The sequence below is a fragment of the Pan paniscus genome, chromosome 4, assembly GCF_029289425.2.
Source record: "Pan paniscus chromosome 4, NHGRI_mPanPan1-v2.0_pri, whole genome shotgun sequence".
Taxonomy (NCBI): Eukaryota; Metazoa; Chordata; class Mammalia; order Primates; family Hominidae; genus Pan; species Pan paniscus.
The window spans coordinates 168,087,393-168,115,315 of record NC_073253.2 but is presented as its reverse complement, the minus strand read 5'-3'; the positions used below and the strand labels follow the sequence as shown (position 1 = coordinate 168,115,315).

Here is a 27,923-nt window from a genome sequence, read left to right as displayed (position 1 = left end):
GACAGAGCTTGGATCTGAACACGGCTCTTCGTAGCTCCTGTTCTTTCCACTAAGCCATGTTGCCTCTCCTATTTCTTTTTTTTTTCAGCAAAATAATTTTATTTCCTAACATATGGTAACATATACATCCAATATGTGCTCCCCTTGCACATCTATTCACAAGTGACTTCCAAATGACAACTGCCTTGATATTTAAGCATGTGCTGAAAGTTATCTTAGTTGAGATATGAAAAATGCTTTAGATGGGTAATGTTCTGAGTACATTGGATTGGTCACAGCAGAATTTACTTAGATGAGTTCTACACATTTAAAGCTTTGAAAAGCTACTACTTTTACATCTAATACATTCAGATGAACACGATGCAGCAATATCAGCTTGTATTCCAGAGAAATCTCATTAGTTTTTCTGGTGATGGAACCACGTATCCACGTCTGTTGGTACCGTGCAGGCAGATTCACAGGGTGGTGGTAAAGCATCCACAATGGCTCTGGCAGCATCAGGATCACACTTGAACGGGCTCTCACAGTTGTGTTCATGCAACTGATTCCTTTTCCATTCGTTTTCTTAGTCACTAATGCTTTCCAATGGTCATGAGTGCTTTTAATAATATCAATTGCAAAGTCCTTATCTTTAAATTCTGCATTAAAAGCAAACTCATTTTCTGGTTTTCCATCAGGAAACTTATACCTTCTAAACCAGTCCACAGTAGCCTCTAAGTAGCTGGGTTTCAGCCGTTTGACATCATTGATATCATTATAATTGGCTGCATCAGGATCATCCATATTAATGGCAATGACTTTCCAGTCGGTTTCCCCTTCCTCAGTCATAGCCAATATGCCTAGAACTTTCACACCAATTATTTCACCTCTTGCACATACCTTGCTTCCAATTTCACACACATCAGTTGGGTCATTGTCACCACAACAGCCAGTATGTTTATCATTGTGCCCTGGGTCTTCCCAAGTCTGAGGGATGGCACCATAGTTCCAGATATATCCTTTATACGGGAACAAATTTGCAACATAGCGAAGTTTTCTTTTTTTCACATCTTGTTTAATGGGGTTTAAAGGGTCCTTTGTAGCAACCTCCATTTTTGCATTAGACCACCGTGGAACTTCAACTACCCTGTGGAACACATCCTTATCTGCATAAACTGGAATATCGTGAAATGGAGAGATATATTGTCCTTTCTCATTTTTGAGGAAGACTCGGTACTCCAGGGAGAAGGGCGTGGCGTGCTCCTCAGTGCTGAAGCCGCTCATGGTGCCGGAGTCCAGCCGCCACCACTGCCACAGAGCCACCAGCCCACATGTGGCGCCGACTGACAGCCTCTCCTATTTCAAGAAATAAGTCGGCATGCAAAGAATCCTAAATTACACACAACTTCACAAGATTCAGACATCATCTGCTGCATAAGATGAGACCTTTAAAAGCCTATTCTAGAACTAGCCACCCTCTTGCCAAGAATAAATTGGAAAGTGGTTGATTTAGTGTTGTTTTTTTTTCGGGTTTTTTTTTTTTTTTTTTTTGAGACAGAGTCTCGGTCTGTCGCCCAGGCTGGAGTGCAGTGGTGCACTCTTGGCTCACTGCAAGCTCCGCCTCCCGGGTTCACGCCATTCTCCTGCCGCAGCCTCCCGAGTAGCTGGGACTACAGGCACCCACCACCATCCCCAGCTAATTTTTTTTGTATTTTTAGTAGAGACGGGGTTTCACCATGTTAGCCAGGATGGTCTCAATCTCCTGACCTCGTGATCCACCCACCTCGGCCTCCCAGAGTGCTGGGATTACAGGCGTGAGCCACTGCGCCTGGCCTCTTTTTTTTTTTTAAGACAGAGTCTCGCTGTGTCACCCAGGCTGGAGTGCAGTGGTGTGATCTCGGCTCACCGCAAGCTCCGCTTCCCGGGTTCACGCCATTCTCCTGCCTCAGCCTCCTGAATAGCTGGGACTACAGGCGCCCGCCACCACGCCCGACTAATTTTTTGTACTTTTTTTTTTTTTTAGTAGAGATGGGGTTTCACCGTGTTAGCCAGGATGGTCTTGATCTCCTGACCTCATGATCCTCCTGCCTCGGTCTCCCAAAGTGCTGGGATTACAGGTGTGAGCTGCCGCGCCCGGCCAATTATTTCTGATGGTCAAAGAACATTCTCATATCTGTGCATGTTTTTGTAATTATGGTGTTCAGATAATAAATCAACCTTATATAGCTGTTTAAATTTGGATGGCCTGCTTTTCTCATGAGGACTTTCTCATGGATCAAACTTTCAATAAACATTCAATTGTATATGAATATAATAAATACTGTGTTTGGAAGGATACAAAAAAACTGGAAACAGTGCCTCTGGAGAGAACCAGAGTGACTGAGACTCAAGGTAACAAAGAAACATACTTTTCACCATCTACTTTTTTGTTTTACCTTTTAATTTTGTACCATATATAAGCACTACTTAGCTAATTAAAAAATACCAGTTTAAAAGGACAATGAACAAGACTCTGGTAAACTGTCAGATAGGAACTGCTCAAAGTCTGCAGCAGCAGCAGAGAATGGTGGACTCGTGGTTAGTTGGGTTCTGTCTGGTTCCTGGAAGATTCAATTACTTGCTCATCCAACTCACGTCAAAAGTCCTGTGGCTTCTGGGTGCGGTGGTTCATGCCTGTAATCCGAGCACTTTGGGAGGCCGAGGCAAGTGAATTGCTTGAGCCTAGGAGTTGAAGACCATCCTGGGTAACATGGCGAAAACTCGTCTTTACAAAAACCACAAAAATTAGCTGGCAGTGGTAGCATGTGCCTGTATAGTCCCAGTTTTGGGAGGCTGAGGTGGGAGGATCGCTTGAGCCTGGGAGGCAGAGGTTGCAGTGAGCTGAAACCATGCCACTGCTCTCCAGCCTAGGCGACACAGCAAAACCTTGTCTGAAAAAAAAAAAATTATGTGGCTGAACATCTCATGCCTATGCAATGTGAAAGCAGACATTCAAAAGCAGTTATCTGAAGTTTAAAAGTTTGGCATCTTCCCAGAATAGCAGAAGGGAACCACTCAAGGGAATGGACATCCGCAAATGTGATGAAAAGGTCAGTAGAAAACTGTATAATTCATTCATTCCAGAAAACAAGCTAATACCCCATGGCCTGAACTTTGATAGGCAGGCCCACCCATCTGGCATTCTCCAATCCTCATTTCCTGCAGCAGCCCAAACACATCACTGTTGCCCTTAAACCCTTCCCTTTTTTCAAGAATCAGTATTTGTCTCAACTCCCTGGAGAAAAACTTTTCTCTGTGTTCCTGTGAACGAACTCCATTGCCAATCTCCTTTAAGACAATAGCTAAAACTTCCTGAGCACTCTGTGCTTTACACACAGTATCTCAAGTAATAAGTCTGACAACTCTATGAAGTAAGTACTAATTTTATCTCCGTTTTATAAATGACAAACCTGAGGCCCAGAGAGGTTAAGCAGTTTGCCCAAGGTCACACAGCTAGGAAATGACAGAGCTAAGATTAGAACTCAACTTTAGGCCTAGTTCCTGCTCTTGATCATGCATTATTATTATCAACCTGGCTTAGTATAAGCAGTGTGGTATGATTTGGATACCTACAGGGGGATTGCAGCTCTCAAAGCTCTTATTGGTCATTTTTCTTGGAATAAGTTGCTGAAAACAAGCCAAGTCTGATTCCTAGATGATATAACTTAAATTTACTAATGAAAGTAATGGCTGGAGCCTGGAGCTCAGACCAGGTAACAGACTATAGAGTAAGGAGCTGTGAGTTTAGTATGAAATCTGACTTTCATGCAACTCTTAGAGTCCTAAAATATGTATTGGTTGAGAACAAAGACGAGAATCAAATTAGAAGATATAAATTTCAGAATTTACTAGTTAACCTACTCACTATACTCATTAGATACATAGCTCAGCATGTTAATGATTATACAGCTGCTGTATGGTGGGCACCTACTCTGTTTTATTTGTTATTTTTGAGGCAGGGTTCCGCTCTGTTGCCCGGGCTGGAGTGCAATGTCATCGTGGCTCACTGAAATCTTGACCTTCTCAGTTCAAACAATCCTCCCCACCTCAGCCTCCTGGGTAGCTGGGACTACAGGCATGGGCCACCACACCTGGCTAGTTTTTAAATTATTTTGTCCATATGGGGTCTCACTATGTTACGCAGGCTGGTCTGAAACTCCTGGGCTCCAGCGATCCTTCCACCTCGGGCTCCCAAAGTGCTGGGATTACAAGTGTGAGCCACTGTGTCTGGCAGCTTTTCACATAAATAGAAAAACAGAGAATCAGAAAAATGACCTCCCAAGAACAAGAGCAGGATTTGAACCCAAATCTGTCTGACTCCAGGGATAGGACAGTATCTGTCTACCTTGTATCAGTGAGTTCAGTGTATCAATGCCAAGTCAGAGAACACATCTTGAGTTTTGTGGTTTTTGAACTCACTGATTTTTTTTTTTTTTTTTTGAGATGCAGTCTCGCTCTGTCTCCCAGGCTACAGTGCAGTGGCGCAATCTTGGCTCACTGCAACCTCCGCCTCCCAGGTTCAAGCGATTCTCGTGCCTCAGCCTCCTAAGTAGCTGGGATTCAGGCGTGTGCCACCATACCCAGCTAATTTTTGTATTTTCAGTAGAGACGGGGTTTCACCATGTTGGCCAGGCTGGTCTCGAACTACTGAGCTCAAGTGATCCACCCACCTTGGCCTCCCAAAGTGCTGGGATTACAGGTGTGAGCCACTGCGCCCTGCCAAACTCACTGATTTCTTTTCTGAAAAATAACTGCCTCTTTGAGTGCAGAGTGAATGTCAGAATTGGACATATAAGTAAACTGAACAATGATAGTGAAATTAACATTTGTATACTAATAGCTTTCAAAGAGTACTCAGAAACGGCCCATCTGATCTTGCCATTTTATCTTTGCATTTTCGATGAGATAGGAAGGCAGAGCAGGTATTATCATCTGTTTAGAAGTCCAGAGATGAGTAACTTGCTCAAAGGCTGATGACTGCCCAGTGGCAAAGCTAGGATTAGACCTGGACAGTTGGTGATAATGCTTTCCTAAGTAGCACTACTGGCTGCAAACACATAGGTTCTTGTCTGTTCCACATAAATATCCAGTCTCTTATCAGACTCCAGTGAAAGGCTGACAAGAGTGAAGGAAGGAAGACTAAAGATAAGTGGCTAATGTGGGAAGTGAATGGCCTTTTGATGCAGTCAGGCTCAGGTTCAAATCTTGGCTTCATTTCTTATGCTGTGATTTGGACAGTTAACCTAAGTTTGTTTTCTTCATCAGTCAAAATGGGAAACAACACTGATTCAATTAACATTTATTAAGAAATTCCAGTGTGTCAGATAAACCATTACTAGAAAGTCATAAAAGGCTGTTTGATACATTTTAATCAATACATTATTATTTTTTAGGCTAGTCATGGTGGCTCATGTCTAATTCCAGCACTTCGGGAGGCCAAGGCAGGAGAATCGCTTGAGGCCAGGAATTTGAGACCAGCCCGGGTAACATACTGAGACTCCCATCTCTACAAAAAAATTTAAATATTAGCTGGGTGTGGTGGCACATGCCTGTAATCCCAGCTACTTGGGAGGCTGAGGTGGGAGGATCACTTGAGCCTGGGCTGTCAAGGCTGCAGTGAGCTGAGATCACACCACTGCACTCCAACCTGGGTGACAGAACAAGACCCTCTCTTTAAAAAAATTTTTTTTGTGTTTTTTTTTAGGACAGGTGCAGTGGCTCATGCCTGTTAATTGCAGCACTTTGGGAGGCTGAGGCGGGCGGATCACTTGAGGTCAGGAGTTCAAGACCAACCTGGCCAACATGGGGAATCCCCGTGGTGGCGCAGGCCTGTAATCCCAGCTACTTGAGAGGCTGAGGCAGGAGGTTCACTTGAACCCGGGAGGTGGAGGTTGCAGTGAGCTGAGATAGCGCCACCGCACTCCAGCCTAAGCAAGATGGAGACTCCATCTCAAAAAAAGTTTTTTTTTTCCCCCATAGGGACAGAGGATTTTGGATGTGGCCCTGGAGATACATTTTCTAAAAATTTTTATTCACTACATACCTCTCAAAGGAACTAAATCTTTTTTTTCTAATTAAAAAAATTAATTAATTATTTTTTTGTAGTGGTGGGGTCTCAGTAGTTAACCAGGCTGGTCTTACACTCCTGGGCTCAAGCCATCCTCCCACGAGTGTCCCAAAGTTCTGAGATTACAGGCATGAGTCACTGTGCCTGGCCAAAGGAACTAAATCTTGAAGATTTAGTTGCTTGAAAGTTAGACCAGGAGTCTAATGCGGAGGCCAATGGAGGCCAGGCAAGAAGCGTATGGGAGCAGAGCAGGTGGGATAGGGAACCGCCAAGCCCTTGGCTGCACTTAACACTGCAAAACAGGGAGAGCCCCGTGGAGCCAGGTGAAGCAGGTGATTCTCTGTGGAGTCTCCCACATTTTAAATGTTGGAAATTTTTTAAAATTATAAAATATAGTGAAAAACAGTATCTCAGTTAAATCTTTCCTGTAGGCTGCCAGTTTCTCAAGTTAGTTCCAGAGGAAAAGGGGCTTTTTAGTCACATGAAAATGGCAATTGCAAAGTCAAAACTTTGGGAAGATAAGCCTGGTCAGGGAGCTGCACATGATTTGGTTTGGTTGGCACTTGGAGAGAAAGCTGGGGAAGCACAAGTCAGGAGGCCAGAGAGCAATCTGTCAGGCGTGAGATGTGACAGTGCACATTACGACTGCTACTGAGTGGGGCAAATCCCTGTGTCAAGGACCAGAGCATGGCAGCTCACGCCTGTAATTCCAACACTTTGAGAGGCCAAGGCAGAAGGATCATTTGAGCCTAGGAGTTCAGGACCGGCCTGGACAAGATGATGAGGCCTGTCTATATAGGACTAGAGCCCTGCCCTTTCTACTTCATCAGCACAAGAGTCCAGGCAAGAGGAGGGCCATTTAACCCTACCCTTGCGATTTTGCTGTTCCACACATTAAATAGGAAAAGACTGGCAAAGGGGAATTGATAGTAAGTGGAATTTATTTATAAAACAATGCAAATACTATGTGGAATTAGGAAGCATTTCCCATTTTTATTCATAAAATTATTAATTAAAATTGCAAAAGTAGATTTACAGAGCCACAGGTAACAAAACAGGAAATGAAATGTTCCAGAGACATTCCGAAAAGTTCGAAAGAAACACACACTAGCCTCGAAATCTCCGGTTAAACCGTGGTTGCACAACAGGTTCTATTTATTCCTGCATTTTCTCAATAAGTTCTTCTTTATATTTGCCTTTCTCTTTTCCAACTTGTCGAGACTTGGCTTTGCGTTCAAGAATTTTTTTCCGATCCTTGTCCAGTTTTAGCCTGGTGATAACCACCTGTTGGCAGTGAGAAAACAGATCTTTATTTCTGCATCCCCACCAGCTATTGAGCAATATAGACATCATAAGTTAAGTAAGACCTCAGCCATTCAGCTTTTAAGGAACTGAAACTCTGGAAGGAAAACAGACCCTGTAACACAATACAAAATAGGAACACAAAGGAGAAATAGCATGTTCCACTAGGTAGGCATGAGGGCTACAGGAAGATATATTTTCTCTTATTCCTCTGAATATTATGTGGTAGGGGAAGTGATGCCTGGAACACTTGGAAGCCTCTTGCAACCAGCTTAAAGACACAGCCATCGGCCGGGCATGATGGCTCACACCTGTAATCCCAGCACTTTGGAAGGCTGAGGCGGGCGGATCATGAGGTCAGGAGATCGAGACCATCCTGGCCAACATGGTGAAACCCCATCTCTATTAAAAATATAAAAATTAGCTGGGCGTGGTGGTGTGTGCCTGTAGTCCCAGCTACTTGGGAGGCTGAGGCAGGAGAATCGCTTGAACCCAGGAGGTGGAGGTTGCAGTGAGCCAAGATCGCACCACAGCACTCCAGCCTGGTGACAGAGCGAGCATCCGTCTCAAAAAAAAAAAAAAAAAAAAAAGACACAGCCATCACCAAGAAAGGCAAAACAGAAAAGAGAAGAGAAGAAAAATCTGGATCCTTGATGATATCACAAAGCTACTGAATCAATCAAGTCCACCTGGCCTGCCTCAGACAACTGTGCAGGGAGTACCAAAACACCAATAACTTTTAACAGTATTGACACACTCCATGGCTGCTATTGCCACTCAGTCCTTGACCATACCTTGCTCGGGTGAATGCCCACGTGGACGGTTGTGCCGTTGGCCTTCTCACGCTGCACCCGCTCGATGTAGACGACATATTTCTTTCTGTACACCTGGACTACCTTGCCAATTTGCTGACCTTTGTAGTGTCCTCGAACTACCTAAGAGAAAATACAAAAGAGAATCCCCCTCCATTTGTAGTGCATGATCATAACGAGGAAGCTAACCATCAGGAACACATGGGCTAAACACATAACTTTGTCAAAAGCAGCTTAATCTTGGCAGTCAAAAATTAGCTACTTTTCTGATATAAATCTGTGTTGTGCTATGGTTGGGTGGAGATTTTTTACCTGGATCCCACAGAAATGTGTGATATGAGCTTTAGAGGAAAAAGGAGAATACAAAACTACATATAGAATATACTCTGAACTATATATATATATACATATATATGTCAAGTATCCCTTATTCGAAATGCTTGAGACCAGAAGTGTTTTGGATTTAGGGTTTTTGGGATTTTGGAATATCTGCATTACTAGCTAAGCATCCCAAATCTGGAAATCTGAAATCCCAAAAGCTCCAAAGAACACTTCCTTTGACCATCACGTTGACAAAGTTTCAGATTTTGGAGCATTCTGAATTTGAGATACTCAAACTATATGAGTGTATGTGTGTGTGTGTATATATATATAAAATATATATTACATATGTGCATATATGCATATGTATTTATATGTCATATATACATACATGTATCATATACACAGATGTACTTATGTAATATATACATATATGTCATACATACATATATGCACTTATATGTAATATATACATATATGTATACATATACATATATATGTGTATATATGTATATACACACACATATTTCATATATATAGCATGACACAGTGGGATAAAATATATATATAAATATTGGTAACAGCTGCCATTAGGCAGGAAGCAGGATTACAGATGACTGATTTTTAGATTTATATTCTTCTAAATTTCAACATTTCTACATTTAATACAAATATTTTAAAGTCAGAAAAAAATTTTAAATCTCACAGACTGTTTTACTGTACTAAAAATCTACTCTATTCAAAAACCAACTAGATTAGGGTTTCCTTGAAAGCAAGAGCTTATTTATTTATTTATTTATTTATTTATTTTTGACACGGAGTCTTGCTCTGTTCCCCCAGGCTGGAGGGCACTGGCATGATCTTGGCTCACTGCAACCTCCACCTCCCAGGTTCAAGTGATTCTCCTGCCTCAGCCTCCCAAGTAGCTGGGATTATAGGCACGCACCAGCAGGCCTGGCTAATTTTTGTATTTTTAGTAGAGACCGGGTTTCGCCATATTGGCCAGGCTGGTCTCGAACTCCTGACCTCAAGTGATCTGCCTGCCTCGGCCTCCCAAAGTGCTGGGATTACAGGTGTAAGCCACCATGTCCAGCCACAAGAGCTTATTAAACACCATGCATGGGGGCCAGGCGCGGTGGTTCACACCTGTAATCCCAGCACTTTGGGAGGCCAAAGCGAGTGGATCATGAGGTCAAGAGATCGAGATCATCCAGGCCAACATGGTGAAACCCTGTCTCTACTAAAAATACAAAAATTAGCTGGGCGTGGTGGTGGGCGCCTGTAGACCCAGCTACTCGGGGGGCTGAGGCAGGAGAATCACTTGAACCTGGAAGGCGGAGGTTGCAGTGAGCTGAGATGGTGCCACTGCACTCCAGCCTGGTGACAGAGCAAGACACTGCCTCAAAAAAAAAAAAACGCCAGGTATGATGTGACTCTGATTAATAAGCATAGAGGAAATACCACATATAAAGAACTAGAGAACCACAATACTCCTAAAATGTCTACGTATAGCTTGTTCGGCTTATTTTCCAAGGCGATTTTTAGGTTGAAGAGGACAATCATATCTCAGTGAAAAATCTACCACAGACTACAAGACCAGAGACTCTCGGGACACACCTGGAAGAAGTCTTGTTAACTACCATCAAGACTGAAGAAATACACACATACACACTTTTTTTAAGAGACGGGGTTTCACCATGCTGCCCAGGCTGGTCTCAAACACCTGAGCTCAAGAGATCCACCCACCTTGGCCTTCCAAAGTGCTGGGAGTACATGTGTGAGCCACTGCACCTGGCCAAGACTGAAGAAAGATCTTAGGCCAGGCTCACAGCTGTAATCCTGGTACTTTAGGAAGCTCAGGCAGGTGGACTGCTTGAGTCCAGGAGTTGGAGACCAGCCGAGGCAACATAGCAAGACCCCGTCTCTACAAAAAAAAAAAAAAAAAAAAGTTAGTCAGACATGGTGGCATGCGCCTATGATCCCAGCTACTCGGGAGGCTGAGGTGGGAGGATCACTTGAACCCAGGAGGTTGAGTCTGCAGCAACCTGTTTTTGCACCACTGTACTCCAGCCTGGGTGACAGAGTGAGATCCTGTCTCAAAATAAAATAAAATTAAAAATTAATTTAAAAAAATTTTAAAAACAGAAGTGGACAACCTCTGGACATAGTGAAAAGGAAGACAGGAGACAGGATAAGACTAAGTCGGCTGGTCGACTAGACTGGAGAGGTGAGGATGAAGAGGGAAGGATGATACTCAGAGTCTGGCTTGGGCAACCAGGTGGATGGAAATGCCATTGCCAGATGCAGAGAACATAGGGGAAGCCCCGTATTTTAGAAGGAAATAGTTTAGTTTGGAACATGCTAAATTTGAAGCATCTGGGGACATTCTAACAGAGAATTCAGACACAGCTGGAATGCCAACTGGGCCAGCAATAGAGACGTGGGAGTCATCCACAGGGAGGCAATTAGGAGCTTCATGTTGCTCAAGGAGTGATGGTATGAGAAAAGGGCAGAATGTACACATGTGAGAAAAGCCAGCATTTTGGAAGAGCTTGTGAGAGATTAATGTGGCCAGAGCGAATGGGAAATCATGCAAGTGTGGTGTTACAGCAGCCAAGAGAATGTCAAATTCTGTGGGACTGTCAAGAACACAGAGGATAAGGTATTTAACAGATCTGACAACAAGGTCATCACCAGTGGCTGTGGCTGGAATGCCTTCACTGAGTGCTGGGATGGAGGCCATTTACAGTAAAGTGATGAGTGTACCAGGTGAGAAGGTGAAGGTGAGAAAAGACAGTCCAAAGGAGGTTGGCTCTGAAGATGAGAAGGGGATAGATGTTTGAGGGGGATGGAAAGCTAAGGGAACTTTTCTTTATTTTTTATTTTTAAAGAAGGGAAAACATGATTGTGTTTAAATGCTGATGGGAAGGAACAAGTATGGAGGAAGAGGGTAAAAGAAACTACAGAGAAAGAAGATAAGGGACCAAAAAAGCTCCAAGAGAAGAATGGAGCAGCACCCAGTGGCAGATGGATTAGGCTTAGGCAGAAACAGGGAAACAGGGGTATTTCTTTTTTTTTTTTTTTTTTTGAGACAGAGACTTGCTGTGTTACCCATGCTGGAGTGCAGTGGCGTGATCTTGGCTCACCGCAACCTCCGCCTTCTGGGTTCAAGTGATATCTCATTGCCTCAGCCTCCCTTGTAGCTGGGATTACAGGCATGTGCCATCACGCCCAGCTAATCTTTATATTTTTAGTATAGACGGAATTTCGCCATGTTGGCCAGGCTGGTCCCGAACTCCTGGCCTCAAGCGATCCACCTGTCTTGGCCTGTCAAAGTGTTGAGATTACAGGCGTGAGCCACTGCACCAGGCCTGGGATACTTCTTTCATTGTAACAGAAGGGAAAGAAAATAAGAGGGGTGGAACTACAGGTAAACGTGTAGGTGTGGAGCCACGATTTCTGAAAGTTCCTGGCTGATAACTTCAATTTTCTCTGTAAAGTAGGAGGAACCATCACCTACTCAGAGAAAGAGGAAGGTAAGTGAGATTCAGAAGATCCTGTGAGAGGAGGCAATATTAACAAACCCAATCAGGGCTATTTTATTCTCCTGGTGGAGAAGTGTTCAGCCAGTATGGCCTTTGGCTGAAACAATTCATACCTCTTAGGCATTCAAAAAATGGCAACAGGCAGCCGGGCGTGGTGGCTCACGCCTGTAATCCCAGCACTTGGGGAGGCTGAGGCGGGTGGATCACCTGAGACCAGACTGACCAACATGGTAAAACCCCGTCTCTATTAAAAATATGAAAATTAGCCGGGCATGGTGGTGTGTGCCTGTAATCTCAGCTACTTGGGAGGCTGAGGGAGAAGAATGGCTTGAACCCGGGAGGCAGAGGTTGCAGTGAGCCGAGATTGTGCCACTGCACTCCAGCCTGGGCAACAAGAGTGAAACTCTGTCTCAAGAAAAGAAAAGAAAAAAAAAAAAAAAAAAAAGGGCAACAGGCCAGACACTGTGGCTCATGCCTGTAATCCCAGCACTTTGGGAGGCCAAGGCAGGATTGCTTGAAGCCAGGAGTTTGAGACCAGCCTGGGCAGCAAAGCAATACCTATTTTTAAATAAATAAATAAATAAATAAATAAATAAATAAATAAATGTCTCTAATTTAAAATATATATATTTAACAGCAGCTCCTTCTCCCTCTTTGCCCTCCTTCTCTGTCTCACCTTCTACATCTTACCTAGTCAAAAAATTTTTTTCATTCATTCAACAAATATTGACTGACCCTTCTCCTCTCTAAGTGTCAGACTCTGCACTGAGGTCAGACAACAAACAAGATGAACTCTCTGGTTTCATGGAGCTTAGCCTGATGGCCAGTAAGCAGTTAATGAGTACATAGACAAATACGTGACCACTAACTGGAATAAGTCACATAGGAACTTACTGGGATGATTAAAAATGGTCTTTTTAATGGTCTAATCATAATTAGGGTAATGGCTATTTGGTTTTACATTTGCGAAAACTGACCTGTGCATTTTACTGTGTGTAAATTATGCCTCAGTTAAAAATAAAATGATTTCAAATTGTGCTTACTGCTACGAAGAAAAAATAAAGAATGCTAGGCTATAATATTGGTTAAAGGATCTGGGAAGGCTTCTCTGAGGAACGGACATTTAAGGTAAGACCCGAAGAATGAGGAGTTACCTATGTAAAGGAGAGAAGGAAGAGCACTCCAGGCAGAGAGAACATTCCAGCGGGAGAAAAGATCAAGGTGTATTTAAAGATCCCAGAAGCCCAGTGTGGTTAAAGTGTAGAGCACATGGGGGTTAGGAGGAGATGAGGATAGAGAAGTAGACCAGGGTTGGCCCATACAGGGCCTTGCAGTCAGTGATTTTAGACTTTTTTTTTTTTTTTTTTGAGACCAAGTTTTACTCTGTTGCCCGGGCTAGAGTGCAGTGGCGCAATCTTGGCTCACTGCAACCTCTACCTCCTAGGTTAAAGCGATTCCCTTGCCTCAGCCTCCTGAGTACTTGGGATTACAGGTGTGTGCCACCACACCTAATTTTTGTATTTCTAGTAGAGACGGGGTTTCACCATGTTGGCCAGGTTGGTCTCGAACTCCTGACCTCAGGTGATCCACCCACCTCAGCCTCCCAAAGTGTCGGGATTACAGGCGTGAGCCACCGCGCCTGGCCATGATTTTAGATTTTATAAGCATATCAGGCACCATTGGTAAGCACCTGGCTAACTCCTCATTTCTCAGGTCTTCTCTTAAATGTATTAGTTCCTCAGAGAAGCCTTCCCAGGTCCTTTAATCAACATCATAGCATCCTTTATATTTTCTTCATAGCAATGAACACAATTTGAAATCATTTTATTTTTAACTGAGGCATCATTTACATACAGTAAAATGCACAGGTCAGTTTTGGCAGATATAAAACTGCCAAAGGATTTTTTTTTTTTTTTTTTTTTTGAGACAGAGTCTCACTCTGTCACCCAGGCTGGAGTGCAGTGGCGCGATCTTGGCTCATTGGAAGCTCTGCCTCCCGGGTTCACGCCATTCTCCTGCCTCAGCCTCCCAAGTAGTTGGGACTACAGGCGCCCACCACCATGCTTGGATAATTTTTTATATTTTTAGTAGAGATGGGTTTCACCGTGTTAGCCAGGATGGTCTCAATCTCCTGACCTCATGATCTGCCTGCCACAGCCTCCCAAAGGGCTGGGATTACAGGCGTGAGCCACTGTGCCTGGCCGTTTTTTGTTGTTGTTGTTGTTTTTGAGACAGAGTCTCACTCTGTCACCCAGGCTGGAGTGCAATGGCACAATCTCGGTTCATTGCAACCTCCGCCTCCCGGGTTCAAGCGATTGTCATGCTTCAGCCTCCCGAGTAGCTGGGATTACAGGTGTGTACCACCACGCCTGGCTAATTTTTTGTATTTTTAGTAGAGATGGGAGTTTCATCATGTTTCCCAGGCTGGTCTCAAACTCCTGAGCTCAGGGGATCCACCCGCCTCGGCCTCCCAAACTGCTAGGATTACAGGCGGGAGCCATCATGCCCAGCCTGCCGAAGGTTTTAAATAGGACCTGATTTGCAAATAATACCACTCTGTGGAAAATGGACAAAGGTAAGAGAGGGAACTGCAATGCTGCCTTGAACTGGACAGGAAATAGGTTCAAGACTTACTTTGGAGGTAGAATCAACAAGCCTTGATGGTAGATTACAAGAGGGGGTTAAGGAGCGTTGTTAAAGATAACAGAGGTTTAGGGGCATATGCAGCTGGGGAGATATAAATGGCACTTACTGGAGATGTGGAAGATGGGAGTAGAGTTGGCTTCTGGAGGCAGTGAGAGTGTTAGGATCAAGAGTACTCTTAAGAAGCTTGAAATGTCAATGGGCTACCTAAATAGAGATGTTCAGTAGGTAGTCAGATCTATAGGTCTGTGTTATAGGTAGTCAGATATACAGGTTGTCTAAAGTGGTCTGGACTGGGATATAAAAGAGGGAGTTGTTAGCACACAGCAGACATTTAAAGCTCTAAGAATGGATTATTACCTATTCTTTACCTACGTAGAGAACACAGAGCAGAAAGAGATGCTAGATGTGTCCACTGGATTCAGTCACGAAGGGATTATTAGTGATCTACGCCAAAGTAGGTTCTATAATGTAGTGGGGACAGGGAACAGACTGAAGAGTATTCAAGAGTGAATGGGAGATGAGGAGGTGTAGACAGCTCTCTTGAGGAGGTTGGTTATGAATAGAGAACAAAGTGTAGTAGCTGGAAGGAAATGTGGGCTAGGGAAGTGAATCCAAATTTTCCAGCTCTCTTTGAAAATCCAAGAATCTAACAATGGGTCTGCATTTCCCCCAGGCATCAATGGGCTAAAGGTAGATGATTAATATCTTATATGTGAGGCTTGAGCTTTCCAGTTTGCCATTTTCTATCCCTACCTATCCCCTATAAGTATTTGCAATTCCCCCATTCTAGAACATGTCTGATGGGAAGGATCCAGGAGAGAGGGGGTTGAAACTGCTGATCATACCTCTGAACTACTCTTTCCACTCTTCCTGTCACACTCCCGGCTTAACTCCACATTTTTTCCTCCTTAACATATCCCCAAACTTTCAAAGAGTCCCAGTGTCTCAGATGATACACCAAGCCTCATCACCTTATGTTATTTCATTCTCTAAGACAATAGCTCTTAACTGAGTGAGGGAAGAGTTGATTTTGCCCCCCAGGGAGCATTTGGCAATATCTGGAAATATTTTTGCTTGTCACAACTGTGAAGGGAGGGAGTGCCACTGGCATCTAGTGGGGAGAGGCCAGGGACGCTGCTAAACATTCTACAATGCACAGGACAGCCCCCACCCCCCACCCCCCACAACAATTATCCAGTCCAAGATATCAATAGAGCTGACGCTAGGAAACCCTGCTCTAAAACGTGATCTCCATGAGAACAAGGGCCTTGTCAATCTTGTCCTAGAACAATCTCTGGTAAGTGCTCCATAAATATTCCTTTGAGGAATGAATCTAGCCCCTGCTTATTTCACTCATATCCAACTCCCTTCCCTCCTCTCATGCATTCTAAGCTCCAATCACAGAGAACAGAGGGCTTGTACGTTCTCACATGGGCCAGTCTTTTAGAAATTATGAAAGAGTGACTCGCTGCATCTTTACCATTTCTCCTGCCAAATCCAATGCTATCACATGGCCAGCTCCCACAAATCTCTGTCCATCAATCCCACTACACCCAAATATACTAAAACACTACTCTCACTGCAGCACTTTCCCCTACAGTCTGGTTCAACAAGCCACCCTGGGCAACAACACTTGGCAAACTAGCAGCCAGAAGGTTAAATCAAAAGTATTTTTGGCGGGGCACGGTGGCTCACACTTGTAATCCCAGTGTTTTGGGAGGCTGAGGTGGGAGGATCACTTGAGGCCAGGAGTTCAGAGACCAGCCTGGGCAACATAGCAAGACCCTATCTCTACAAAACAAACAAAAAAGCAGGTTTTTGCTTGGTTGACATACTGTTTTATTAAATTTTACTATTACTATTAAATAATTAAATGCTCTAAAGCAACGCAGGCACTCTCTAGTGGCTCTGAACCCTATCTCTGGCCTAACACATCTGAAGGATCACACTACTTTCCAGAGTCCTGAGGCATGTGAGTCTGTGACTGCTCCACGCATGACGTTCTTAGGCAAAGGTGTCCGAGCGCCACTAGCGCCGGAGGGAGACGTACCTGGACCTCGTCGTCCTTGCGGATGGGCATGGAGCGGAAATTGTACTTCTGCCGCAGCTCCTTGGAGAGCGGGGATGACATGATCTTCCTGCGCACGTGTGAGGGGGCATTGAAGTGACGTTTGCGGTTTTTACTGCGGTCCGAGGTAACGAAGGGATTGAACTTCATGGTGACCCTCTACAAAGGGCGGAGAGAGACGGAATGAAGGGGCGCTCAGTGGGTTACAGGGGCCTGTTCTCGACCCAAGACACTCCTCCTCATCCCCCAACAAAGGCTCTACAGGGGAGGTAGCCTCTGAAAAGGCAACTGAGGGAGGACAGAGAGATGCGACTAGTCTGACTATCACATAAAGTGAGACGAGTGTGGAGGTCGCATGCCCGTCTGAAGGGGTCGTGGGGGAGAGGGTGGCACTGGGACCTTGAGGCTGAGGAAGGAATGCTAGGGTTAGGCAGGAATGGGTGGTCGGGAGGTCACTCAAAGAGAGCTGTGGGGTGACATGTGTTCCCGCGACACATAGGGCAGGGTCTCACGGGGCAGTAGGGTTCACCGTCCGAGAAAACTCCAGCCTCCACTCACCCGGCTACTAGATGCCTCAGACCCTGAGTGCGCAGGGCCGGAAGTGAGTTTCCGTGCCGCGCAAGCGCAGAAAGACATCGAAGCCCCATTTCCGTAGGAGCGAAATAGAATGGCGCCCCCAGCGGCTTGGGGTGGGATCTCAGCGCCTCATTCCTAGGGGCCCGGGGAGGGCGATGCCAGTGAGTACAAGGGCCTGCGGTAGAGGCTTACTGGTGTTCTTTTTTTTTTTTTTTTGAGACGGAGTCTCGCTCTGTCGCCCAGACTGGAGTGCAGTGGTGCAATCTCGGCTCACTGCAAGCTCCGCCTCCCAGGTTCACGCCATTCTCCTGCCTCTGCCTCCCGAGTAGCTGGGACTACAGGCGCCCGCCACCACGCCCGGCTCATTTTTTGTATTTTTAGTAGAGATGGGGTTTCACCGTGTTAGCCAGGATGGTCTCGATTTCCTGACCTCGTGATCTGCCCGCCTCGGCCTCCCAAAGTGCTGGGATTACAGGCGTGAGCCGCCGCGCCCTCCTACCTCTACTTTTTTCTATCTCTGGGACTAAACGGCGGCCGGCGGCGTGCCTGCGGGTTTGTGGCCGCCGCCCCGCCCCTCTCCCCTAGACCCCGCCCCTCTCATCCAGTCCCCGCCCACTCCGGCCGCTCCGCGCCCACCTGTGGCCCTCGTGGCCCTTCTGCCCGTGCCTGGCCCCGCCGGGTCGCTCCCGAGCTCCGCGTTTCGTTCGCCGACCCCTGGAAGACTGCCTGGAGGCCCGGGCGCCACCCGACCACTGGCTAGGCCGACACTTTGCGCGGACCCTGGGTGTAAAAGGTCCCCGGGTCTCTGGTCCCGACGGAGCTGTGAGGGAGATCAACCACGCCCCCTCCGTGGACACCGTGGCGGCAGGGAGGGAAAAGGGCTCTGGGTCTCGACTCTCTTCAGGTTAAGAACCGACGGGGTTTATTCTATGCAAGGTGTTATTAACTCCAACTCTCCCTTTCGTTCATTCATTCCATATATGTTGAATGACAACTTAGTGCCAAATGCCGGCGTGCTGAAACTCAGAGAAGATGTCTTGCAAGTACAGCAGCCACACCCAGGCAGGTCCCGTGCTCTCTCTTAGTTTATCAGTGTTCCCTGACATGTAGTGGTGACATTGTTAAACACCTGCGTTTACTAATACTAGATTTTTTTTTTTTTTTTTTTTTTTTGAGATAGAGTTTCGCTCTTGTTCCCTGGGCTGGAGTGCAGTGGCACCATCTCGGCTCACCGCAACCTCCGCCTCCCAAGTTCAAGCGATTCTCCTGCCTCAGCCTCCCCAGTATCTGGGATTATAGGTATGCGCCACCACGCCCGGCTAATTTTGTATTTTTAGTAGAGACGGGGTTTCTCCATGTTGGTCAGGCTGGTCTTGAACTCCCGACCTCAGGTGATTCTCCCGCCTCGGCCTCCCAAAGTACTGGGATTACAGGCGTGAGCCACTGCGCCTGGCCTACTAATACTAGGTTTTATTCTGGGCCCTTCACAGTTAATGTTGGAGGCCTCTGGAGGATGGCCACACCTGGGCTATTTGCAGAAGCCTGGACAGCACAGCAAGCAGAGTTAAAGCAGTTAAGGCAGTATCAGCTGAAGGGCCACCCAGCTGTGCATGTGCCCAGGCTCCAAGAATAAGGAGGTTGGGGGGCGGTCCTAAGAAAGGATGTCATTACCCATCGGCAACCCAGGAGCAGACGCTGGCATAACGGTGCACACACAGTAAAGGTCAGAGGTTCTTCTTAGAATAGTCCTTAGGTGTTAGTCAAACCCATGCCCTTCCCCAAGGAGTTCATTCATTCACTCATTCACTCACTCACTGGTTCTGTTTATTCACTCATTTCTCTATCACATATCCATTTATTGTCATTCACCCACTTATTTACTCATACATTCATTCATTTGCTCATCAATTTATTTGGTACCTACATGGAGCCAGGTACAGGTCTTGATTAAAGAGATCTGGGGAGGAGTGCTCCCAAGAAGTTCAGAGCCTCACTGGTGAAGGAAAGCCATGTAAAGACAGATCTTGAGAACCCAAGATCATCAAGGAGTATCCATGATCAAGCAGAGCAGGGAAGGCTTTTTGTTTTGTTTTGTTTTGTTTTTAACATGCTGTGTGCTTCAGTAAAATTAAAACAGGCACAATGATATCCTGGATGACAAGAGCTGGAGGCTGTCATTCTAACAATGTAGTGGGACTGGCTGTCTTGTCTCATGCCCACCCCTGGAAACATGCGCAGGAACTCAAGCACCTAGCACAGAGGAAGTGTCTGGTGAGTCTTTTTATTTCTCGAGGCAGTGGCTGCATGGGGAAGTGCTTGAGCCCTGGCACCCGAATCGCCTGGGTTTGGATCTCTGCCACTGCCTGGTTCTTTGGCTTTGGAGAAGATATTCAGCCTCTTGGTCACTCACTTTATTCCCATCTGAAAAATGGGAATAATGATAGTACTACCTCATTGGTTTGGTGTCAGGATTTTTTTTTTTTTCGAGATAGAGTCTCGCTCTGTCACCCAGGCTGGAGTGCAGTGGCGCAATTTCGGCTCACTGCAACCTCCACCTCCCGGGTTCAAGTGATTCTCCTGCCTCAGCCTCCTGAGTAGCTGGGACTACAGGCGTATGCCACCACGCCTGGCTAATTTTTGTATTTTTAGTAGAGACAGGGTTTCACCATGTTGGTTAGGCTGGTCTTGAGCTCATGACCTCAAGCAATCCACCTGCCTCAGCCTCCCAAAGTGCTGGGATTACACATGTGAGCCACCACACCCGGCCTGGTGTCAGGATTAAATGAACCCTTAGCACAATGGTACAGAGGAAGAACTTAATAAATGTTGGAATTTATTTATTTATTAGATGAATAATAATGGCTCTTCTTAATGGGCTGAGCATTTACTGTCAGGCATTGTGCTAACAGGTTTACAAGCATTACCTCATTTCAGTCCGTTAAATAACAGTATAAATTGTCCCTTTTACAGGTGAGAAAACTGAGGCTCTGAGTGAGATGGGAACAAAGGATGGACATAATCTACCATTAGATGCTCAATATGGTTATTATTTATCTTGCAGCCCATAAAGATAATAATGCGATCCGTATTTATTAATCTAGGAAGATGTCTGTTAAGTGAGGGCTAAGCTATACAATAATATGAACAGTATGATCCCATTTTGCTTATCAAAAGGCATCGCTAAAATGTTATCATTAAATGATCATCTCTGATTAGTGGGATTACGGGTGACTTTCGTTTTTCCCCTTTTACTTTTTTTAGTATTTGATAATTTTCCTCCAGTGGGCTTATGAGCCTGTGTTATTTGTGTAATTAAAATTACATTTTGAAGATTTAAAAAGTTGTAAGAACGCTGTCCCTGCGAATGTTTAATTTAGATTTTCTCTGCACGTTGTTTTAAAGGAAAAACAAAACCAAAAAAAGCACCTCCTGCTCTGACCACCCCTATTTCCAGTTTTCCCTTTTGGCACAGCAAAGATGACCTTGGGACTGAGGTGGAACCATGTAATTCTTCGTAATCCCAGAGTCAGGCAGACCTGGGTATGAATTCCATCTTTACTAACTGCGTGACTCACTGTGTGGCCACGCCAAGTTACGAGGTCTCTCTGTTTCCTCCTTCCTAAAAAGGAGATAACATCCATCTCGAAGGAAGATCTGGCCTGAAGAGCAGTCACTCTTGCCTGGCATGCAGAGAATGCCAAATCATATCAATGACTGGCCAGAATGAAGTGCATGACCTCATCACTCCATAATTGACAGGAAACAACTGCTAGGGCAAGAAAAAAGGGTCTCCAGTGAGTATTCTTGTCCACACACATCCCCACTCACGTTCCTGGACCACTGCATCTAACTGCCGCAGCAGCTAATGAACCTTCTGGAATTAAGGACCAGTTTCTTAAGAAGGGATTGAGACCTCCAGTGGCCTGCCACATTGTTTCCGGCAAGAATTTAAAAATTATTTGTAACATATAGTAATAAAAACTAACCACAGGCTGGGCGCAGTGGCTCACGCCTGTAATCCCAGCACTTTGGGAGGCTGAGGCAGGTGGATCACCTGAGGTCAGGAGTTCGAGACCAGCCTGACCAATATGGTGAAACCCCGTTTCTCCTAAAAATACAAAAATTAGCTGGGCATGGTGGTGGGCGCCTGTAATCCCAGCTACTCAGGAGGCTGAAACAGGAGAACTGCTTGAATCTGGGAGGTAGATGCTGCAGTGAGCCGATGTCGCGCCATTGCACTCCAGCCTGGGCAATGACTCCGTCTCAAAAAAAAAAAAAAAAAACTAACCACAGCTACTATTTATGAACTCTAGTGCCACACCCCATTTCTTCCCAGGTTTCACCCCCTCTTCCCAGGTTTCACCCACCCCAACCAGTGTTGTTTGCAACACTTCAGCTTCTCTCCTCACGAAGCACGTCTCCAGAGACGCCTCTTCCGCAGCACCTTCCCAGGGAAGCCATTTCTGCCTGGACCCACCGCAGCTCCCAACCTGTCACGCACCCCTGGAGGGTTCTGCTCTGTAATCCTGATTTAGAAATCCTCTTACGTGAAACCACTGGAATCCACATCTGGTTAGACAATTGGAAAAGTTCATTGAAAGGAGAAATAATAAAAATGGCATCCATCCCTTAAATGTTGTATGCCAACGTCAAACACATTGGACAATGACCCTGGGCTAAGGCTCTACCTTACAGAGAAACCTGTATCGGTGTTCCCCTCCATTTTCCTTACATAAAGCAACCAGAAATCTTCAGTTGTTCCTTTCTCTGTCTCTCTCCCTCTCCACACCCGCCTTCCCTCTCCCTCTCTCCCTCCCTCCCTCTCTCTTTCTCTCTTTTTTGAGACAGAGTTTCACTCTGTCACCCAGGCTGGAGTGCAGCAGCTAGATCTTGGTTCACTGCAGCCTCCACCACTCCCCCCACTTCCCCCCCGCCGCCCCTGCCCCCACCGCAGCCTCCCAGGTGGCTGGGACTACAGGCCACCACGCCCACTAATTTTTGTATTTTTTCTATAGAGACGGGGTTTCATCATGTTGCCCAGACTGGTCTCAAACTCTTGGGCTCAAGCAATCCTCTCACCTCAGCCTCCCGGTGCTGGGATTATAGGCGTGAACCATCGCGTCCGGCCTCCCAAATCTTTTACAGTTGTCTTGTTCACTTCTCATTCAGCAGCATTTTGAGTTGGGAGGGGTAACAACTCACCTTAATCAAGTCTCTCTAAAGCATTCAACTTAGTTTTACTAGGTTCATTTCTTGTAGCTCATTGGTTTAACTAATAGTTCCCCAAATCACATCCTACCAGTATAAAAGCACAACTAGTATAAACAGGTTTGGGAACACACATAACTCAAGTATCAGGATGTAAGAGCGAGAGCATGGGGAGAGTTAAGAATTTCTCACAGACTGCTTCCCTCCCACATTCATCCCTGGTGTGTTTATCCGTGTTAGGGCTGTTCTGATGAAAGTCTTGTAGGACTCGGCAGCAAGATGGGAAAGATCCATGGAAGTCCATTGCTCATAGCTGATGATGATCTCTCATTGCTGAGCTTAGGGTTGAAAAAGGAGTGCCAGGTCCTTTGAAATCAAGAAGAATTTATGAATCACCTTTCATTTATGGAGCCCTTAGCTCAAAGCTCTAAAGTTAGTCTTTTCTCAAGATTATATCCTATTTGGGAATGCTCATAATGGTCCAATCACCATTTTTGAAAACTTACTGTGTACCAGCAATAAACACTCTTCTACATAGACAATCTCATTCTAATATAATTTCTGTGCACGTTATAGATTCTATTTCTGAAACAGCCCTATGTGGTAGTTTTATTACTATCCTCATTTTCACCCAACAAATCTGAGGCACTGAGAGGTTAAGGACCTGGACTGAAGCTGCACAGCTAGAAGGTGACAGACCCAAGAACATTCTGTAGGGACTCAATAAAGGAATGACTTAATCTAAGGGGGCTTGACTTACTTTCTTCTTTTCTTTTTTTTTTTTTTGAGACGGAGTCTCGCTTTGTCCCCCAGGCTGGAGTGCAATGGTGCGATCTCAGCTCACTGAAACCTCTGCCTTCCAGGTTCAAGCGATTCTCCTTGCCTTAGCCTCCTGAGTAGCTGGGATTACAGGTGCCTGCCACCACGCCCAGCTATTTTTTGTATTTTTAGTAGAGATGGGGTTTCACCATGTTGGCCAGGCTGGTTTTGAACTCCTGACCTCAGGTGATCCACCCGCCTCTGCCTCCCAAAAGTGTTGGGAATACAGGTGTGAGCCACTGCACCTGGCCAAAGGGGGTTTCACTTTGTTTTTTTTTTGAGATGGAGTCTCGCTCTGTCGCCCAGGCTGGAGTGCAGTGGCACGATCTCGGCTCACTGCAAGCTCTGCCTCCTGGGTTCACGCCATTCTCCTGCCTCAGCCTCCGGAGTAGCTGGGACTACAGGCGCCCACCACCACACCTGGCTCATTTTTTGTATTTTTAGTAGAGACGGGGTTTCTCCATGTTAGCCAGGATGGTCTCGATCTCCTGACCTCCTGATTGGCCCACCTCGGCCTCCCAAAGTGCTGGGATTACAGGCGTGAGCCACCGCGCCTGGCCGGGGTTTGACTTTCTGATCATCCTCACAGATCTCCTTTTCAACTCTTCTACCTTCTCTCCTCTAGAAGTGAATTCCATTCTGGCTGTGATTCCAGCCTTTGGGTCACCCAGCCCCAGTCAAGGTAGAAAGAATCACACCATAATATTTCTGAAAATCAGCCTTTTAATCTAGTTGAACCCAATGAGTGGGGAAAGAACTAAAACATTTTTTTCCCTTCAGATTTTGATTATAAGAATAACGGGTCAGAGGTGTCTCTTCCATAGGAAACTGACATCCCCTATGTCCTCAGAGTTCTTTTTTTTTTTTTTCAAAAAAATGCATAAAAGAATTTCAACTCATGTGCATGCCACACATTTCCATCCCCACCCCACCCTGCCCCACCCTCTACAGGCACACATATTCACACACCAAAGGGACTCCTTCCTGTAACTGGGGAACAGAATGTAAAAAAAGAAATCCATCCAAGTGGCCACCGATACCAGAAATAACCAAATGCATTTACACTCACAACATCAGTCAACTCACATGCACAAGGAGAAGCGTCTCCAATCGGAGCTTAGAGCCAAAAATTACAAATGGCAGAGACTTGAGCTATCCATAAGATAATTTTAAAAATCCTTCCACTGGACACTCCCCTTCATTACAAAAGTATGCAAACAATCTTGCTATAAATGGAAAACAGGCGTGTGGCTCTCTCCCTGGGACATGAGGGCATAGCTAAAATTCCCTGGGTGGAATTAATGCCTGGACCATTGCTCCTCCCTTTCAGGACAAAAGGGAAAGGATGAAGAGGAGCAGCAGGGTAGGGACCCACCTCAGGAGCAGGTGGGGCACCCTGGAGCTGCCTCAGGGGCTGGGAACGTGTTGGCATGTGACCAGCTGATGGAGGAGCACAGTGTCAAGTGGGCCACCATGGCTGTAGAGAAACCCAAGTGCTCTGCACCCGTAGGGAGTCCAGAAGGTAGAGGTCCACGGACAGGACAGGGCTGGCCTGCTTTGCTTCCTCCACCTGAGGCCTTGGGACCGATGGCGTCCGTCCGAGAGGCTGCATGATTATTTTAGGGTTGCAGGAAGGATGCTTCCCATCTGGACATAAGTGCACAAACCATGTCTATCTGGATCTCAAAAGATGACTTCCCCGTCACACAACCCCCACTCCCTGCCACTGCAGATCCCAGCAGAGTGGTGGGAGATCTTGGCAGTGGGAACCAGCCCCTTCACCAAGAAATGCTGTTGCCACACAGCACACAGGCTGAGGCACATTGGTGGAGGGTTCAGAGGAACGAGGAGAAGAGAGGAAGAGGAATCTGTGACCCGCCTTGTGACTGGTGGGCAGATTCAAGTCTCTACCGCTGCTGCTGAGCAACTGGGCATCTGCTTCTTGGAAGAACAAGAAAGGGGTGGGGTAAAGACTTGAGGCCTGGGTTCTAGGTTGGGCAGGAAGGGATGGGGCAGAAGTCAGGGTTCCATCTATAGTGACAAATCATAGGGGCTTGCTTGGGAAGTACCATCTTTCGTGGAAGGTGCCGGGTGTATAAAGGAGTACCTTTGGGCAGCCTGGTCCCAAAGCTGAAAGCCCAGGTCTGGTGCCTCTGGGGCAGGTTGGCTGCCCAGGGGAGAAACCAAATCATTAATGTGTCCACATAGTGGGGGCTGCGAGATTGTCGAAGGCTGGCTGAGAGCTGATCGATATGCTTTCTGGGATGTTCCCCTGAGGGAAGAGACTGCAGCTCTCCTAGGAGGGGTCCCCAAGATCCCTGGACTCCCCACCCCTTGCCTGACTCTGTTCTTGGGGCTCCCCAGGGAAAGGGGAACTGCAACTTCAGGCAGTGTAATTTGTCTAAAAAGAAACACAGGGAAAAGAGGTAGCTGCAAAACATGGAGCCATCCTCTACTTTCCCCCCACTTCCCACACACCCTTTGGGACACAGCCAGATTTGGGACCAGATTGAGGGCCAAAGGAGACAGGGCACTGGAGGCAAGGCTGGCGATGCCCAGGGTCCTCGGCCATTAGGCTGGGTGTGGCATCAATGCATCTTGCCCAGCTGGATCTTCTTCCAGGCCTCGGAGGCTGTGAAGATGCATGAGTCCAGGATGCCGGCGACGGTGAAGGTCCCGCCAATGATGGCACAGATCTGCAAGAGGGCAGGGGCGGGGTGGGAGTGTCAGAGGTCAGTGCTGGAGGATGCACCAGGCCAGACCCCTCCCACATCATGAGATGATGGGCTCTGCAAGGCAGACATTGCCCGTTAAGCCCATAATACCCACTACATAGTCACCAAGTCCAGAACATACTTAGGGCTCAAAGAAAACCAGTTGTTGGATGGTGGATTTAATAATAATAAAATAATTTTCACCATTATGAGCTGCTTTAATTCCCATATTCACCCTCTGAATGAGGAAGGGAATTATTAGACCCATTTCACAGGGGAGGAAACTGAGGTTCATCAGGTAACTTGCCTAAGTTCACCACTAGCAGAGATGCAACTTGAACACAGGTACGTCTTAACCCTGGAGCCTGTGGTCTTAACCTCAACTCTGAATTGATCACACATTTACAATCCCATTTGCAGATGAAGGAAATGGAGGTTCTGAAAGGCAGTCCCAGGGGCCCAAGGTCACACAGCCAAGAAATGGCATCCTGGGACTTGATGGGTAGTAAGCAAATAATCATACCAATAAATGCAAAATTATAACCAAGGCAAGTGCTACAAAGGACAGAGAGGCCTTTGGTGCTACCAGAAAGCTTCTATTAGAGCAAGGTTTCTTTTTCTTTTTCTTTTTTTTCTGTCTCCCAGGCTGGAGTGCAGTGGCGTGATCTCAGCTCACTGCAAGCTCCGCCTCCCGGGTTCACGCCATTCTCCTGCCTCAGCCTCCCGAGTAGCTGGGACTACAGCTGCCTGCCACCGCGCCTAGCTAATTTTTTGTATTTTTAGTAGAGATGGGGTGGGGGGGTTTCACCGTGTTAGCCAGGATGGTCTTGATCTCCTGACCTCGTGCTCCACCCGCCTCGGCCTCCCAGAGTGCTGGGATTACAAGCATGAGCCACTGTGCCTGGCCAGGGGAAGGTTTCTAATGGCACCATTGACATTTGGGGCCAGAGAATTTTTTGCCACAGGGGCTGTCCTTTGCAGAAGGATTTAGCATCCCTGGCCTCTACCCAGGAGATGCCAATCATCCCCCCTCCCCCACGCTGTGACAACCACAATGTCTCCAAACATTGCCAAATGTCCCCAGAGGTCAAAATTGCCCCTGGTTGAGAACGGCGGTAGCAGGGGGATAATGAATGTCACCTGTTATGTCTGTACTTCGTAACTGTCTGCCACATCATAATATACTAACCACAACAAAATACACAGTACTTACGCAGCACCTTCCCTGGGCCAGGTGGGTTACAGTGCTCCATGCCTACCACCCCAGTGAATCCCCAGTTCAACCCTAGGCAGTAGGTACTATTCTTAGACTATTTCACAGCCAAGGAAACTGAGGCACAGAGACCCTGAATCCCTCGTCCAATGCCACAGCAAGTGGCTGAATAGGGGTTCAAAACTTTGGAGTCTGTGCTCTTAATGTGACACCCTGTTGCTTCTCAGGCACAAAACACCCACCTGATTGAATCACAAAGCTTTGCAGTTGTCAGAACACCATTTGGGACTAATCAAACTAACGTTATGTTTTACTCAAAATGTTATGGCCTACAAATTGCCTTCTGATGACTTCAGAGAATCAAAGCATGGATGATGGAAGACAAATGAAGTTCAGAGAAGGTTTGCAAGGAAACTTATTTATTTGTAGGGACAGGGTCTCACTCTGTCACCCAGGCTGCAGTGTAGTGGGTGATCATAGCTCACCACAGACCCCAACTCCCAGGCTCAAGTGATTCTCCTGCCTCAGCCTCCGGGGTAGCCAGGATTACAGGTGATGCCACCATGCCTGGCTAATTTTTTTTAATTTTTAATTTGTAGAGGTGAGGTCTCGCT

The 27,923-nt window shown here is 46.2% G+C and overlaps 3 protein-coding genes across 6 annotated transcripts in view; all 3 read right to left on the bottom strand.

Moving 5' to 3' along the window:
• Positions 1-284: 284 nt before the first annotated feature.
• Positions 285-2,331, bottom strand: LOC100994017 (inorganic pyrophosphatase-like). The gene is given in 2 exon segments (XM_008966602.5): positions 285-525; positions 528-2,331. Coding segments are annotated over 2 exon segments (864 nt in total). The 5' UTR covers positions 1,264-2,331; the 3' UTR covers positions 285-397.
• A 4,727-nt stretch (positions 2,332-7,058) lies between these two features.
• On the bottom strand, positions 7,059-18,065 carry RPL26L1 (ribosomal protein L26 like 1). 4 transcript variants are annotated; one of them, XM_008966599.5, is made up of 4 exons: positions 17,992-18,065; positions 16,762-16,938; positions 8,182-8,322; positions 7,059-7,369 (listed from the first exon to the last, which is right to left on the bottom strand). In XM_008966599.5, the coding sequence occupies exons 2-4, from the start codon at positions 16,927-16,929 to the stop codon at positions 7,241-7,243; spliced, it is 438 nt and encodes a 145-aa protein (XP_008964847.2). In that variant the 5' UTR covers positions 16,930-16,938; positions 17,992-18,065; the 3' UTR covers positions 7,059-7,240. The 4 variants fall into 4 exon arrangements, with proteins under 4 accessions (XP_008964847.2, XP_003814046.2, XP_008964846.2 ...); XM_003813998.6 differs by lacking the exon at positions 17,992-18,065 and adding an exon at positions 17,338-17,906; XM_008966598.4 differs by lacking the exon at positions 17,992-18,065 and adding an exon at positions 17,292-17,358.
• Positions 18,066-24,087: 6,022 nt separating this feature from the next.
• Positions 24,088-27,923, bottom strand: part of ERGIC1 (endoplasmic reticulum-golgi intermediate compartment 1) — a 117,970-nt gene continuing 114,134 nt past the window's right edge. Inside the window, exon 10 of the mRNA XM_003813997.6 lies at positions 24,088-26,078. Within this exon, the coding sequence (XP_003814045.2) occupies positions 25,971-26,078 (108 nt within the window). The 3' untranslated portion in view covers positions 24,088-25,970. The remainder of the gene's footprint in view (positions 26,079-27,923) is intronic.